Source organism: Salmo trutta, chromosome 14, assembly GCF_901001165.1.
Source record: "Salmo trutta chromosome 14, fSalTru1.1, whole genome shotgun sequence".
In the NCBI taxonomy this organism is placed as follows: Eukaryota; Metazoa; Chordata; class Actinopteri; order Salmoniformes; family Salmonidae; genus Salmo; species Salmo trutta.
In genome coordinates, this window is record NC_042970.1 from 5449692 (window position 1) to 5467321 (window position 17630).

At 45.0% G+C, this 17630-nt stretch overlaps 1 protein-coding gene across 1 annotated transcript in view; it reads right to left on the reverse strand.

Moving 5' to 3' along the window:
- Positions 1 to 11892, reverse strand: part of LOC115207173 (exported repetitive protein-like) — a 12938-nt gene extending 1046 nt beyond the window's left edge. The window contains exon 1 of the mRNA XM_029774157.1: positions 11833 to 11892. Within this exon, the coding sequence (XP_029630017.1) occupies positions 11833 to 11892 (60 nt within the window). The remainder of the gene's footprint in view (positions 1 to 11832) is intronic.
- Positions 11893 to 17630: the final 5738 nt, after the last annotated feature.

The following is a 17630-nucleotide window of genomic DNA, read 5'->3' on the forward strand; positions in this document are numbered from 1 at the left end:
ACTATGTGATTGTCCTGTATTGTCTGAAACAGAGAGACCACAGAAAGATGGAGGGAGGAGGGAAGATGGAGAGGAGGCACGATGGAGAGAGGAGGGAAGATGGAGAGAGGAGGGAAGATGGAGGGAAGATGGAGACGGAGAGAGGAGGGGAGATGAGGATGGAGAGAGGAGGGAATATGGAGAGAGGAGGGAATATGGAGAGAGGAGGGAAGATGGAGGGAAGATGGAGACGGAGAGAGGAGGGGAGATGAGGATGGGGAGGAGAGATGGAGAGAGGAGGAGAGATGGAGATGGGGAGGGGAGATAGAGAGAAGGAGGGATGGAGAGAGGAGGGAAGATGGAGAGAGAAGGAGAAATGGAGAGCGGAGGGGAGATGGAGAGAGGAGGGGAGATAGAGAGAGGAGGGGAGATGGAGGGGAGACGGATAGAGGGGAGATGGAGGGATGGAGAGAAGAGGGAAGATGGGGAGAGGGTATGGATGGAAGTTACCATGGCCATAATAGATGAAGAATTGTTCCTCAGGCCTGGGAGTGGTAGGGGTTACCACACAGACACAGCGTTATTCATTGATGCGTTAGTGGAAGTCATGTGTTGGTTGACACAGAGACCTCCTCTGTATTGCGTGTTAGCCAGTCATCATCCTACTCTGCTCTGCTCCTCACAAGGCCTGGCTTTGTCTCTGGATCTCTGGGAGGACACAGGCAGAATGAGGAGCGGACAGGGGGGAAGGGAGAAGAGGAAAATGACTGCTAAAATGACTAAAATGTAAGAGGAGAGGAGAGGGGGAATGGAAGAAGAGAGGAGAGGACAGAGGGAAAGGAGAGAACAGGAGAAAGCTTTGCTATGTCTATAGATGTACTGCCCTCTGAGTGCTATGGGATGGAGAGGAGATGGGGGAGAGGAGAGCAGAGGAGAGGAGAGGAGAGCAGGGGAGAGGAGAGGAGAGGAGAGCAGAGGAGAGGAGAGGAGAATTGGGTATTTTCTGAACCAGCCAGGGCAGCAGTAGTGTTGACTGTACTCTCCTCTCCTCGACCCTGTCTGCATGTATTTAATCTCCTAATGCACTTTCTTGACTCTCAGGTCTAATAATGACAGATTCCTGTTAAAGTAATGAGAAGTGTCTGGGTTCTCCACAGAACAGAAGCAGAGTCTGAGGCTTCATCCCAAACGGCATCCTATTCCCTCTATAGTGCACTGCCTTTGCCCAGGGCCTATAGGGAATAGGGTGCCATTTGGGATGTAAACTGGGAGGCAGGCGGTGGTAGATGAATGGGAGAAATTGAGGAAAGGAGGAATGGAAGGGGTTTTGTCATAAATTACTAACTGACAGACTGACACTTGTACTTCCAAAGTCTTGGAAATGTCAATAAGGTCGTCTCATTTGTACTGTAAAGATGCAGCAGTAGCAGTCTGCATGGGGTGGAAAAGCTGCACAGTAGTCTGTCTCAGGAACTGTCTGATTTGATGGATGGCTGAGGAAAGGAAGTACCAGGGTTGCAAAGGTACAGGTGATGCTGAAACCCTCGTGCTGAAACCCTCGTGCTGAAACCCTCGTGCTGAAACCCTCGTGCTGAAACCCTCATGCTGAGACCCCCATGCTGAAACCCTCATGCTGAAACCCCCATGCTGAAACCCCCATGCTGAAACCCTCATGCTGAAACCCTCATGCTGAAACCCTAAACACCAATGGTATTCATGAAGTTGATGGTTTTATATTTAAGATAATGTTTTATTGTCATTATATTTATATATTTTTTATCTTATTTGATTATGTTATATACACTCAGTGGCCAGTTTATTAGGTACACCCATCTAGTACTGTGTCAGACCCCCCACCCCCCTTTGCCTCCAGAACAGTCGGAATTCTTTGGGGCATGGAAACATTGTTAATTTGGTGGTCCCGTGTGGCTCAGTTGGTAGAGCATGGTGTTTGCAACGCCAGGGTTGTGGGTTCGATTCCCACGGGGGACCAGTACAGAGAAGAAAAAAATGTATGAAATGTATGTATTCACTACTGTAAGTCGCTCTGGATAAGAGCATCTGCTAAATGACTAAAATGTAAATCAAGGGACCTAACATTTAGTTGTGAATTCAATACTGTAATTAGATCAACTGGCGCATGCTGCACATCAGTGAGTGACTCACAAGGCTCCGGTCTCTTGTCGTTGTGTGCTTGTAAACAAACACCACGTGACACATGACTGGGGACTACCGTAATCTTCATAATATTGTGACTGGGGACTACCGTAATCTTCATAATAATGTGACAGGTGACTGGGGACTACCGTAATCTTCATAATAACGTGACAGGTGACTGGGGACTACCGTAATCTTCATAATAACGTGACACATGACTGGGGACTACCGTAATCTTCATAATATTGTGACTCGGGACTGGGGACTACTGTAATCTTCATAATAACGTGACAGGTGACTGGGGACTACCGTAATCTTCATAATAACGTGACAGGTCACAGGGGGCTACCGTATTCTTCATAATAATGTGACACATGACTGGGGACTACCGTAATCTTCATAATAACGTGACAGGTGACTGGGGACTACCGTAATCTTCATAATAATGTGACAGGTGACAAGGGACTACCGTAATCTTCATAATAAAGTGACAGGTGACTGGGGACTACCGTAATCTTCATAATAATGTGACAGGTGACTGGGGACTACCGTAATCTTCATAATAATGTGACAGGTGACAAGGGACTACCGTAATCTTCATAATAAAGTGACAGGTGACTGGGGACTACCGTAATCTTCATAATAATGTGACAGGTGACTGGGGACTACCGTAATCTTCATAATAATGTGACAGGTGACAAGGGACTACCGTAATCTTCATAATAAAGTGACAGGTGACTGGGGGCTACCGTAATCTTCATAATAATGTGACAGGTGACTGGGGACTACTGTAATCTTCATAATAATGTGACAGGTGACTACGGACTACTGTAATCTTCATAATAATGTGACAGGTGACTGGGGACTACCGTAATCTTCATAATATTGTGACAGGTGAAAAGGTCTACCGCCGAAGCCAAATTTTCGTGAACGGGGTGGTGTGGTGGTGTACTTAAAAAACTGCTCATTATGTGTATTTTACATGCGATAAGGCCTCACAGAGGAGCATAGATAATTACAGACAGCTGTGAAAATGTGGGCTCCTGAGTGGCACAGCGGTCTAAAGCACTGCATCTCAGTGCTGGAGGCATCACTACAGACCCTGGTTTGAATCCAGGCTGTATCACAACCGGCCGTGATTAGGAGTCCCATAATGCGGTGCACAGTTGGCCCAGCGTCGTCCAGGATTTGGCCCGGTGTAGGCCGTCATTGTAAATAAGAATTTGTTCTTAACTGACTTGCCTGGTTAAATAAAGGTTACATTTTATAAATAATAATGATAATCTGAAGTACCCAAAATGGCCGCTAGAAAAATCCTTCAAAAGTTACCAGAATGCAGGAAGTTTTACAGTAATATACTTTCCCTTTGCAAGTACTCCTCAGTGAAGTACCCTGATAAAGGTTGACATTATTTTCTTTCTATTTATTAACGTCCATTTGCTCTCCCAATAGTGGTACCGTGCCTCTCACCAACCGAGTACTCACATCGATCCTCAATTCACCTTCGTTTGACTTTACAGCGGAGACAGTATACTTTTCTCTTTATCATGATTGTCCAAGTAACTCTGTAGGTCAGTCTGTATTGACCAGGGAGGAGGACCATCAAACCTGCACGTTCCCCCTCTACATGTCTCCAACAGTAATTACTGGGTAGATGTCTTTGTTAGCGGAGAACAGAGCATATCATGTCAGACAGAATTAATGTTGAAACCCCAGAGCTGATATAATAATCTTCTCTCTCTCTCTCTCTCTCTCTCTCTCTCTCTCTCTCTCTCTCTCACTCTCTCTCTCTGTCTCTCTCTTTCTCTCTTTCTCTGTCTCTCTGTCTCTCTCTGTCTCTCTCTCTCTCTCTCTCTCTCTCTCTCTCTCTCTTTCTCTCTCTCTCTGTCTCTCCCTGTCTCTCTCTCTCTCTCTCTCTCTCTCTGTCTCTCTCTCTTTCTCTCTCTTTCTCTCTCTCTCTTTGTCTCTCTGTCTCTCTCTGTCTCTCTCTCTCTGTCTCTCTCTGTCTCTCTCTCTCTCTCTCTGTCTCTCTCTGTCTCTGTCTCTCTCGCTCTTTATTTCTCTTACTTTCATTCTCTTGTTCTATCGTTCTCTCATCCTTTCTTTCTCTCTCTTGTTTTTTGTTTCTCTCTCTCTTCCCCCATCTCTCTCTCTCTCTCTCTATATATATATATATATATATATATATATCTATCTCTATTCTCTCTCTTCTCTCTCAGTTCTCATTGCTTACAGCGTATTAGCCTCTCCATGCACATTCCACACAGAAATCTGACTGAACTATTATTAGATCACATGGTTGTGGTAGAATTGATTATGTCAACCCAGTTTTCACGCTTTGAACATAAACCCTCACTGTTACTGGATATAAACATGGAGTAAAAAGAAAAATACATTTCCACAAAATTACAAGATATTAAGAGTTCTATTGTAACAAACTGGTTGGAGGAAAAGCTGGGTTTTGATGAATAAACAATTTGTGGCTTGACCCCTCACTGGCCAATCAGAATGTTCTCCATGGCCCCTCACTGGCCAATCAGAATGTTCTCCATGGCCCCTCACTGGCCAATCAGAATGTTCTCCATGACCCCTCACTGGCCAATCAGAATGTTCTCCATGGCCCCTTACTGGCCAATCAGAATGTTCTCCATGGCCCCTCACTGGCCAATCAGAATGTTCTCCATGGCCCCTCACTGGCCAATCAGAATGTTCTCCATGGCCCCTCACTGGCCAATCAGAATGTTCTCCATGGCCCCTCACTGGCCAATCAGAATGTTCTCCATGACCCCTCACTGGCCAATCAGAATGTTCTCCATGGCCCCTCACTGGCCAATCAGAATGTTCTCCATGGCCCCTCACTGGCCAATCAGAATGTTCTCCATGGCCCCTCACTGGCCAATCAGAATGTTCTCCATGGCCCCTCACTGGCCAATCAGAATGTTCTCCATGGCCCCTCACTGGCCAATCAGAATGTTCTCCATGGCCCCTCACTGGCCAATCAGAATGTTCTCCATGGCCCCTCACTGGCCAATCAGAATGTTCTCCATGGCTAAATATGTGGTTTGCTTTAAGTTGTTTATTTACAGTCTTTTGTGAATCTGCGTTGTCATCAACTCCAATTTGAATGTTAGTCGGTTTACACACATTGTTCTAGTTGCATTTTACAAAAAGGAAATAAATGTTAAATTAAATTATGTTAAACATCGGCTATAGCATTCACACTGATATAGAAGCCTACTGTAAATTACAGTCTGGACATGGACATGCCAAACGTGATCAATAAGCAAGATTACATTTACTAGGCTATTGATAAGGCATAAAAAGACAGTGTATAATTCTAATAAAAATGAAAACTGCAGCTTGTTTTAAATAGGCTATTTCTAAAGAGTCACAGGCACCAAAATCAAATCAAATTTTATGTGCTGAATACAACAGGTGTAGACTTTACCGTGAAATGCTTTACTTACAAGCCTTTTAACCAACAATGCAGTTCAAGAAGAAGAAAATATTTACCAAGAAGACTAAAATAAAAAGTAAGAATAAAAAGTAACACAATAAGGATAACAATAACGAGGCAAAATACAGTTGAAGTCGGAAGTTTACATACACCTCAGCCAAATACATTTAAACTCAGTTTTTCACAATTCCTGACAATTAATCCTAGTAAGAATTCCCTGTCTTAGGTCAGTTAGGATCACCACTTTATTTTAAGAATGTGAAATGTTGGAATAATAGTAGAGAGAATGATTTATTTCAGCTTTTATTTCTTTCATCACATTCCCAGTGGGGCAGAAGTTTACATACACTCAATTAGTATTTGGTAGCATTGTCTTTAAATTGTTTAACTTGGGTCAAACGTTGTGGGTAGCCTTCCACAAGCTTCCCACAATAAGTTGGGTGAATTTTGTCCCATTCCTCCTGACAGAGCTGGCGTAACTGAGTCAGGTTTGTAGGCCTCCTTGCTCGCACACACTTTTTCAGTTCTACCCACAAATGCTCTGTAGGATTGAGGTCAGGGCTTTGTGATGACCACTCCAATACCTGGACTTTGTTGTCCTTAAGCCATTTTGCCACAACTTTGGAAGTATGCTTGGTGTCGTTGTCCATTTGGAAGACCCATTTGCGACCAAGCTTTAACTTCCTGCCTCATGATGCCATCTATTTTGTGAAGTGCACCAGTCCTTCCTTCCTGCCGCAAAGCACCCTCACAACATGATGCTGCCACCCCCGTGCTTCACGGTTGGGATGGTGATCTTCGGCTTGCAAGCCTCCCCCTTTTTCCTCCAAACATAACGATGGTCATTATGGGTCAAACAGTTCTATTTTTGTTTCATCAGACCAGAGGACATTTCTCTAAAACAGTACGATCTTTGTCCCCATGTGCAGTTCCAAACCGTAATCTGACTTTTTTATGGCGGTTTTTGAGCAGTGGCTTCTTCCTTGCTGAGCTGCCTTTCAGGTTATGTCGATATAGGACTCGTTTTACTGTGGATATAGATACATTTGTACCTGTTTCCTCCAGCATCTTTACAAGGTCCTTTGCTGTTGTTCTGGGATTGATTTGCACTTTTCACACCAAAGTACGTTAATCTCTAGGAGACAGAACGCGTCTCCTTCCTGAGCGGTATGGCGGCTGCGTGGTCCCATGGTGTTTATACTTGCATACTGTTGTTTGTTTTTGTGAGGTCTTGGCATACTATTGTTTGTACAGATGAACGTGGTACCTTCAGGCAATTTTTTTCTGAGGTCTTGGCTGATTTCTTTTGATTTTCCAATAATGTCAAGCAAAGAGGCACTGAGGTTGAAGGTAGGCCTTGAAATACATGCACAGATACACCTCCAATTGACTCAAATGATGTCAATTAGCCTATCAGAAGCTTCTAAAGCCATGACATAATTTTCTGGAATTTTCCAAGCTGTTTAAAGGCACAGTCAACTTAGTGCATGTAAACTTCTGACCCACTGGAATTGTGATACATTGAATTATAAGTGAAATAATCTGTCTGTAAACAATTGTTGGAAAAATTACTTGTGTCATGCACAAAGTAGATGTCCTAACCGACCTGCCAAAACTATACTTTGTTAACAAGAAATTTGTGGAGTGGTTGAGAAACGAGTTTTAATAACTCCAACCTAAGTGCATGTTAACTTCCCACTTCAACTGTACATATGAGATGAGTAATGTAGGGTATGTAAACATTATTAAAGTGGCATTGTATTGTTTAATATGACTACATTTACATTTATTACATCCAATTATTAATTATTAAAGTGGCTAGAGATTTGAGTCTGTATGTTGGCAGCAGCCTCTCAATGTTAGTGATGGCTGTTTAACTGTCTGATGGCCTTGAGATAGAAGCTGTTTTTCAGTCTCTTCGTTCCAGCTTTGATGCACCTGTACTGACCTCGCCTTCTGGATGGTAGCGGGGTGAACAGGCAGTGGCTCGGGTGGTTGTTGTGCTTGATGATCTTTTTGGCCTTCCTGTGACATCGGGTGGTGTAGGTGTCCTGGAAGGCAGGTAGTTTGTCCCCGGTGATGCGTTGTGCAGACTTCACTACCCTCTGGAGAGCCTTATGGTTGTGGTTGGAGCAGTTGCCGTACCAGCCTGTGATACAGCCCGACAGGATGCACTCGATTGTACATCTGTAAAAGTTTGTAAGTGTTTTCGGTGACAAGCCAAATTTCTTCAGCCTCCTGAGTTTGAAGAGGCGCTGCTGTGCCTCTTGTCTGTATGGATGGACCATTTCAGTTTGTCCGTGATGTGTACGCCGAGGAACTTAAAACTTTTCACCTTCTCCACTACTGTCCCGTTGATGTGGATGGGGGGTGCTCCCTCTAGTGTTTCCTGAAGTTCACTATCATCTCCTTTGTTTTGTTGACGTTGAGTGTGAGGTTGTTTTCCTGACACTACACTCCAAGGGCCCTCACCTCCTCCCTGTAGGCCGTCTCGTTGTTGTTGGTAATCAGGCCTACCACTGTAGTGTCGTCTGCAAACTTGATGATTGAGTTGGATGTGTGCATGGCCACGCAGTCGTGGGTGAACAGGGAGTACAGGAGAGGGCTGAGAACACACCCTTGTGGGGCCCCAGTGTTGAGGATCAGCGGGGTGGAGATGTTGTTTCCTACCCTCACCAACCCTAACCCTACTTTTACCCTAACCTTAACCCTTACCCTAACCATTTAAAATGTAAACTGCAATGGGGTGACGCCCGCGTCATCTGTCAACCAATCACATTATTTCTGCTTTCGGGGCAAAGTTGCCTCCAGAACAAGATTCATGACTAAAAACTTTAACCTATGGCCAGTCTTCAGTGAACAGACTGACTTATCAGTTGATTAAATCTCTCTGAGAGACAGAGGCCCAAGGGTCTCAATTAGTTCAAGGCGTATTTGTGTAATAGTCTTCCTAATTTATGGGCGTGTTCTGTTGTAAGGGGTGTTTTCTTCACCGCTGCAATCAGCAATCATTGCTTGGAGGTGTGTCTTTCACCTCTGCTAGACAATTAGTGCTAGAACTTCAGTATCCCCTGATTTATCAGCGGCAGCTGTAAGGGGCTGATGAAGGGATTTGATTAAATTAAGTTGCCCGGGCAACTGGGTAGGCGTGTTTTGCACTGGGTGAAAGTTGATTGGGTGAAAGTTGATTGCATTCTGTTTTAGAACCGACCTTCAGTTCCAAATCCACTGGGCTGTACGGACTATCCTCAGTACTCTGTAGCGCCTTATGGTCGGATGCCAAGCAGTTGCTATACCAGGCGGTGATGCAACCGGTCACGATGCTCTCGATGGTGCAGCTGTAGAACTTTTTGAAGATCTGGGGACCCATGCCAAATCTTTTCAGTCTCCTGAGAGGGGAAAGGTGTTATCGTGCCCTCTTCACAACTTTCTTGGTGTGCTTGGACCATGTTAGTTTGTTGGTGATGTGGACACCAATGAAATTGAAACTCTCGACCCGCTCCACTACAGCCCCGTCGATGTGAATGGGGGCCTGTTCGGCCCGCCTTTTCCTGTAGTCCACGATCAGCTCCTTTGTCTTGCTCACATTGAGGGAGAGGACGTTGGCCTGGCACCACACTGTGAGGTCTCTGGCCTCCTCCCTATAGGCTGTCTCATTGTCGGTGATCAGGCCGACCACTGTTGTGTCGTCAGCAAACGTAATGATCTTCTTATCTAATTTTGCTCTTTTGTAGCTTTGTCAAGTACAGTGCCTTCGGAAAGTATAGAGACCCCTTCACTCTTTCCACATTTTGTTACGTTACAGCCTTATTCTAAAATTGATTAAATAGTTTTTTCCCCTACTCAATCTATACACAATACCCCATAATGACAAAGCAAAAACAGTTTTTTTTAAACATTTTTGCAAATGTGTAAAAAAAAAACTGCAATGTCACATTTACATAAGTAATCAGGCCCATTACTCAGTGCTTTGTTGAAGCACCTTTGGCAGCCTCGAGTCTTCTTGGGTATGACGCTGCAAGTTTGGCACACCTGTATCTGGGGAGTTTCTCCCATTCTTCTCTGTGCTGTCAAGTTGGAGGGGAGCATTGCTGCACAGCTATTTTCAAGTCTTTCCAGAGATCTTTGATCGGGTTCAAGTCCGGGCTCTGGCTGATGTCCTGAGAGCTCTGTAGCAGGTTTTCATCAAGATCTCTCTGTACTTCGCTCTGTTCATCTTTCCCTCGATCCTGACTAGTCTCCTTGTCCACTCAAGTTTAACATTTTTGTCATCTGTCGTCCACCAGGTGCCTTTGGAGAGTTCCTCAATGACTTCAACCTCCTGACGCTTGACTTCAATTCATTTATTTTCCTCTTTGACCTCACCCTTTCCTAGTCACCTACAACTCACTGGACAGCCAATACCTCGTCTTCACTAGAGGCGGTTCGCCTACTAATCTCACTACAACCCCCGTCCATGTCTCTGTTCTCCTACTAATCTCACTACAACCCCCGTCCATGTCTCTGATCACTACTTTGTGTCCTTTTCTCTCCATCTTTCCTCCAATCCTACCCACTCAGCCCCTACCCAGATGGTCATGTGCCACCGCAATCTTTGCTTTCTCTCTCTCTCTCTCTCTCTCTCTCTCTCTCTCGCTCTCTCGCTCTCTCTCGCTCTCTCTCTCTCTCTCTCTCTCTCTCGCTCTCTCTCTCTCGCTCTCTCTCTCTCTCTCTCTCTCTCTCACTACTTTCTCTCTCTCACTACTCTCTCCTCTTCTATCCTAACCTCCCTTCTGCTAAATCCCTCTCCCTCCTGTCTCCTTACTTTGCCTCTATCGACTCTCTTCCCTTTCTGCTTCCTTTGACTCTCTCTGTCCCCTTTCCTCCCAACCGGCTCGACCTTCCCCTCCTACTCCGTGGCTGAGTGACTCACTGCGTGCTCACAGAACAAGGCTGTGGGCAGCTGAGCAGAAATGGAGGAAAACTAAACTTCTGGAGGACCTATCATCCTTTCACTCCCTCATCCCTACCTTCTCTTCGTCTGTATCTGCTGCTAAAGCCACTTTTTATCACTCTAAATTTCAAGCTTCTGCCTCCAACCCTGGGAAACTTATCTCAACTTTCTACTCTCTCCTTAAAATTCATTATTCAACTCCTCCCCCTCCCTCCTCCCCCTCCCTCCTCCTACTCTGTGGACAACTTTGTCAACCACCTAGAATTCATTTTTTCTCATTCACTCAGCCTACTGAGCCCATTGATTCCACTCACACAGAACTACCTTACGCCTTGACATCATTCTCCCCTCTCTCCAGAGGAAATCCTGTGACTAGTGATGTCTGACCGCCTGACAACCTGCCCAGACTATCTCTGGAGATTTTCTCCCATTCCTCACTACCCTCATCAACACATCCCTGACCTCTGGTTGTGTCCCCTCTGACCTCTGTGACTTCAAGATGAGCAGTTTTGCTCCCGTTCGCAAGAAACCGACAATCAACACTTCTGACGTCAATAACTAGAGACCGGTATCCCTTTCTTTTCTTTCCTAAACACTTGAGCGTTCTGTCTCTGACCAACTTTCTCGTTTTCTCTCTCAGAACAATCTTCTTGATCCTAACCAGTCAGGCTTCAAGACGGGTCACTCAACCGAGACCGCTTCTCTTTGTGTCGCAGAGGCTCTCCGCTCGGCCAAAGCTGACTCTCTCTCCTCTGTTCTCATCCTACTAGATCTATCTTCTGCCTTCAATACTGTGAACCATCAGATCCTCCTCTCCAACCTCTCAGAGCTGGGCGTCTCAGGCTCTTGGATTGCATCCTACCTGGCAGGTCACTCCTACCAGGTGACATGGAGAAGATCTGTGTCTGCACCACGTACTCTCACTACTGGTGTCCCCCAGGGCTCGGTTCTACGCCCTCTCCTCTTCTCTCTATACACCAAGTCACTCAGCTCTGTCATATCCTCACATGGTCTCTCCTATCACTGCTATGAGGATGACAATCAACCATTCAATACCTCTTCGTCACAGTTGATAACTGCACGGTGTCCCCCTCCCAGAGTGCAAAGAACCTTGGCGTGATCCTGGACAACACCCTGATGTTCTCTGCAAACATCAAAGCAGTGACTCACTCCTGCAGGTTCATGCTCTTTCCTCACACGACCTTTCCTCACACAGGAAGCGGCATAGGTCCTAATCCAGGTTCTTGTCATCTACACTACTGCAACTCTCTGTTGGCTGGGCTCCCCGGCTTGTGCCATCAAACACCTGCAACTTATCCAGAATGGCACAGCCCTCCTGGTGTTCAACCTTCTCAAGGTCTCCCATGTTACCCCGCTCCTCTGCACACTTCACTGGCCTCCAGTCCAAGCTAGCATCATCTCTAAGGCCCTGGTGCTTGTCTATGAAACAGCAAGGGGAACTGCACCAGGCTATGCTCAAACCCTACATCCCAATCCGAGCATTCTGTTCCGCGACCTCTGGTCTGGTCAACGTCCTCCTCCCCAAAATAACAAAATCAAATAAAAATTGGCACTTGTATTTTCCTTGCACTGACTTTGCTGATAAATATTTTGAGGGACAATGTACTTGATACGATTTTAATATGTTGTCTCACCAAACTATCTTAACATGACCTAGCTGTCTTAACATGACCTAGCTGTCTGAAGATGGCCTAGCTATCTTAACATGACCTAGCTGTCTTAAGATGACCTAGCTGTCTTAACATGGCCTAGCTGTCTTAACATGACCTAGCTGTCTTAACATGGCCTAGCTGTCTTAACATGGCCTAGCTGTCTTAACATGGCCTAGCTATCTTAACATGACCTAGCTGTCTTAACATGGCCTAGCTATCTTAACATGACCTAGCTATCTTAACATGACCTAGCTATCTTAACATGGCCTAGCTGTCTTAAGATGACCTAGCTATCATGACCTAGCTATCTTAACATGGCCTAGCTGTCTTAACATGAATGGACCAATTGTAGAAAAGAAAGAACAATAAAATCAATAAAAATGGTAAGAGACTAGATAAGAGCATCTATTAAATGACTCCAATGTAAACATGTAATCTGTGCTGTGGAATATCTCTCACACAGTTCAAGGTTCATATATGCAATCTTATCACGACTTGTAAAAGCTAAAATATACTCGCCTCATCTATGCCACTGCATACCTTAAGGTCTCCCTCGATGATGTCACATTTGATTGAATGGAAGAAAATTCGTTTTTTTACCCTCACCCTCGGGATGCTTCTTACCCGTTACACCTGCAGAGGGTTACAACACTAGAATAAGATTCTCCTCCCCTCTTCTCCTCTCCTCTCCCCTCATCTCCTCTCCTCTCCTCATCTCTCCTCTCCTCATCTCTCCTCTCCTCATCTCTCCTCATCTCTCCTCATCTCTCCTCATCTCTCCTCTCCTCTATCCCTCCTCCCTTCCCCTCCCCTCTCCTCCTCTCCTCTCCTCCTCCTCTTCACTCTGCTTTGGAGCAACCTTGGCTGAGAGGAGATAGATGGGCTGGAGTTGGGGATTCTGCATTGTTGTTTACTACAGGATGTATCCCAACCTCTCATCCAACATCAGCACCTCTCATCCAACCACAGCAAAATGCTGAGGTTGATAAATATATTCATGCACTAAATGCAGGCTGGCCTGATCATTCTGCATGGCTGTGTTTGTTTGCCGGTTTGAGAAGCTTTTCTCTTCCCTTCTGCTGCCGAATGCCTAAAATATTTAACAAGACCCATGCTATTTTTGGCATGGTTCTCTCTCTGTCTCTCTCTATCTCTGTCTCGCTCTGTCTCTCTCTCTCTGTTTCTCTCTTTCTTTCTATCTCTCTGTTACTCGTTCAACTCTCCCTCCCTTTCTTTCAATCACCCCCGTCCTTTTTCTCTTTCACTTTCTCTATCTGTCTTTAATTCTCTGTGTCTCTCTGTCTCTCTGTCTCTGTCTCTCTCTGTCTCTGTCTCTCTCTCTCTCTGTCTCTGTCTCTCTCTGTGTCTCTGTCTCTGTCTCTCTCTGTCTCTCTCTGTCTCTCTCTGTCTCTCTGTCTCTCTCTGTCTCTGTCTCTGTCTCTCTCTCTCTCTCTCTCTCTCTCTGCCTCTCTCTGTGTCTCTGTCTCTCTCTCTGTCTCTGTCTCTCTCTCTGTCTCTCTCTGTCTCTGTCTCTCTCTGTCTCTCTCTGTGTCTCTGTCTCTCTGTCTCTCTCTCTCTCTCTCTCTCTCTCTCTCTCTCTGTCTCTCTCTGTGTCTCTGTCTCTCTCTGTCTCTGTCTCTCTCTGTGTCTCTGTCTCTCTGTCTCTCTGTCTCTGTCTCTCTCTGTGTCTCTGTCTCTCTGTCTCTCTGTCTCTGTCTCTCTCTCTGTCTCTCTCTCTCTCTCTCTGTCTCTGTCTCTCTGTGTCTCTGTCTCTGTCTCTGTCTCTCTCTGTCTCTCTCTGTCTCTCTGTCTCTCTCTGTCTCTCTCTGTCTCTGTCTCTCTCTCTGCCTCTCTCTGTGTCTCTGTCTCTCTCTCTGTCTCTGTCTCTCTCTGTCTCTCTCTGTCTCTGTCTCTCTCTGTCTCTCTCTGTGTCTCTGTCTCTCTCTGTCTCTCTGTCTCTCTCTCTCTCTCTCTCTCTGTCTCTCTCTGTCTCTGTCTCTCTGTCTCGCTCTCTCTCTCCCTGCTTATGATCCAATGGTTCCAACTCACACGTCTGTGCCATTTAGCCGTTTTCCCAGAAAAAACAGCCTCATAACAAGGACAGCCTCATTACAAGGACGGCCTCATAACAAGGACAGCCTCATAACAAGGACGGCCTCATAACAAGGACAGATTCATAACAAGACCAGCCTCCCTCCCTCCCTCCCTCCCTGCCTGCCTCTAAATCTGCTCTGTGTGTGTGTGTGTGTGTGTGTGTGTGTGTGTGTGTGTGTGTGTGTGTGTGTGTGTGTGTGTGTGTGTGTGTGTGTGTGTGTGAAATTCATGTTTTCAAAACCATTCATGACCATAGCTGGGTGGAACATGTCAGGGCCATTAGTAAACTATAGACCAAGGACTAACACACACACACACACACACACACACACACACATCTCCCTGTCTCTGTCCTATCTCCCACCAAACTAGACTGATCACCTCCCTGTCTCTGTCCTATCTCCCACCAAACTAGACTGATCACCTCCCTGTCTCTGTCCCACCTCCCACCAAACTAGACTGATCACCTCCCTGTCTCTGTCCCACCTCCCACCAAACTAGACTGATCACCTCCCTGTCTCTGTCCCACCTCCCACCAAACTAGACTGTTCACCTCCCTGTCTCTGTCCTACCTCCCACCAAACTAGACTGATCACCTCCCTGTCTCTGTCCCACCTCCCACCAATCTAGACTGTTGTTGGTGGCAAAACAAGGTTTTGTTTGACAGATTGAACAGGAGATGTATACTGGCAGTCACACTCTCTTCATTTCATTAGAAAACGTGGAGCCGGTGTCTTGGAGCAACAACAAAAATATACCATTGCGTTTCAATTTGCTTAGTGTGAGACGTGAGACAGACAGTGATGCCTTGAAGCTGTGAAGCTTTTGCTAAGATCCCTCTCTCTGGCTGTCTCAAATGTTGTCTATTACCTATATAGTTCCACAATGTTTGTCCCAGAGCCCTATGGGATATTTAGGATGCAGACTGTGGTTCTGAGATCTTCTCGTTAGACATGTTCTCATTAGAGACTGAAGACCTTGTTTTCTAGCAGCCACTGTGATGAGACGTGTCTTTTGTGTGTGTGTACGTGTGTGTACGTGTGTGTGTGTGTGTGTGTGTGTGTGTGTGTGTGTGTGTGTGTGTGTGTGTGTGTGTGTGTGTGTGTGTGTGTGTGTGTGTGTGTGTGTGTGTGTTATCGTGCTACTAGCAAAACACTTCCTGCTATTGGTGTATCCCAGTTGCAGTCTAGACATGCTTGTGGATTACACTGTTTAACACAGGATTATTTCAGATCAAAAAATGATTGGAAAATAGATATGCTGACAATTCCATGATGGGTGTATATCCACTGCTTGGTTGCTGATGTTTATTTGCTAATATATACAAGAGAGGATTGTCTGTACCACATTTTCAGATGTTGGTTTTAGATTTACATTTTAGTCATTTAGCAGACACTCTTATCCAGAGCAACTTACAGTAGTGAATGCATACATTTCATACATTTTTCTCCATACTGGTCCCCCGTGGGAATCGAACCCACAACCCTGGCGTTGCAAACACCACGCTCTACCAATTTAGACACACGGGACCGATGAAGACGAAGTACAGGTTCACTTTTGAACGTCCCACGAGAGGTAACTGAGGACAATATGTCATTTCATTCTCCCTTGTTATAACAGCAGATGATTCATCCGATACACGAGAGCAGGATCGATCAATGAGCTAATATACGGTATACATTTCCTTGGTGAGGTAGAATATGGTATACAGTTACATGATGGAGGATGAATTTCCAGCATCATGACAAATATCTAGAAACTGAAGCGTATTGATTAGTAACTCTCCTCTCCTCTAAGAGGTATTGATTAGTAACCCTCATCTCCTCTAAGAGGTATTGATTAGTAACTCTGCTCTCCTCTAAGAGGTATTGATTAGTAACTCTCCTCTAAGAGGTATTGATTAGTAACCCTCCTCTCCTCTAAGAGGTATTGATTAGTAACCCTCCTCTCCTCTAAGAGGTATTGATTAGTAACTCTCCTCTAAGAGGTATTGATTAGTAACTCTCCTCTAAGAGGTATTGATTAGTAACTCTCCTCTCCTCTAAGAGGTATTGATTAGTAACTCTCCTCTAAGAGGTATTGATTAGTAACCCTCATCTCCTCTAAGAGGTATTGATTAGTAACTCTGCTCTCCTCTAAGAGGTATTGATTAGTAACTCTCCTCTAAGAGGTATGGATTAGTAACCCTCCTCTCCTCTAAGAGGTATTGATTAGTAACCCTCCTCTCCTCTAAGAGGTATTGATTAGTAACTCTCCTCTAAGAGGTATTGATTAGTAACTCTCCTCTAAGAGGTATTGATTAGTAACTCTCCTCTCCTCTAAGAGGTATTGATTAGTAACTCTCCTCTAAGAGGTATTGATTAGTAACCCTCCTCTCCTCTAAGAGGTATTGATTAGTAACCCTCCTCTCCTCTAAGAGGTATTGATTAGTAACCCTACTCTCCTCTAAGAGGTATTAATTAGTAACCCTCCTCTCCTCTAAGAGGTATTGATTAGTAACCCTCCTCTCCTCTAAGAGGTATTGATTAGTAACTCTCCTCTAAGAGGTATTGATTAGTAACCCTCCTCTCCTCTAAGAGGTATTGATTAGTAACTCTCCTCTAAGAGGTATTGATTAGTAACTCTCCTCTAAGAGGTATTGATCTAGTAACCCTCCTCTCCTCTAAGAGGTATTGATTAGTAACCCTCCTCTCCTCTAAGAGGTATTGATTAGTAACTCTCCTCTAAGAGGTATTGATTAGTAACTCTCCTCTCCTCTAAGAGGTATTGATTAGTAACCCTCCTCTCCTCTAAGAGGTATTGATTAGTAACCCTCCTCTCCTCTAGGAGGTATTGATTAGTAACCCTCCTCTCCTCTAAGAGGTATTGATTAGTAACCCTCCTCTCCTCTAAGGGGTATTGATTAGTAACCCTCTTCTAAGAGGTATTGATTAGTAACTCTCCTCTAAGAGGTATTGATTAGTAACTCTCCTCTCCTCTAAGAGGTATTGATTAGTAACCCTCCTCTAAGAGGTATTGATTAGTAACCCTCCTCTCCTCTAAGAGGTATTGATTAGTAACCCTCCTCTAAGAGGTATTGATTAGTAACCCTCCTCTCCTCTAAGAGGTATTGATTAGTAACTCTCCTCTCCTCTAAGAGGTATTGATTAGTAACTCTCCTCTCCTCTAAGAGGTATTGATTAGTAACTCTCCTCTAAGAGGTATTGATTAGTAACCCTCCTCTCCTCTAAGAGGTATTGATTAGTAACCCTCCTCTCCTCTAAGAGGTATTGATTAGTAACTCTCCTCTAAGAGGTATTGATTAGTAACTCTCCTCTAAGAGGTATTGATTAGTAAC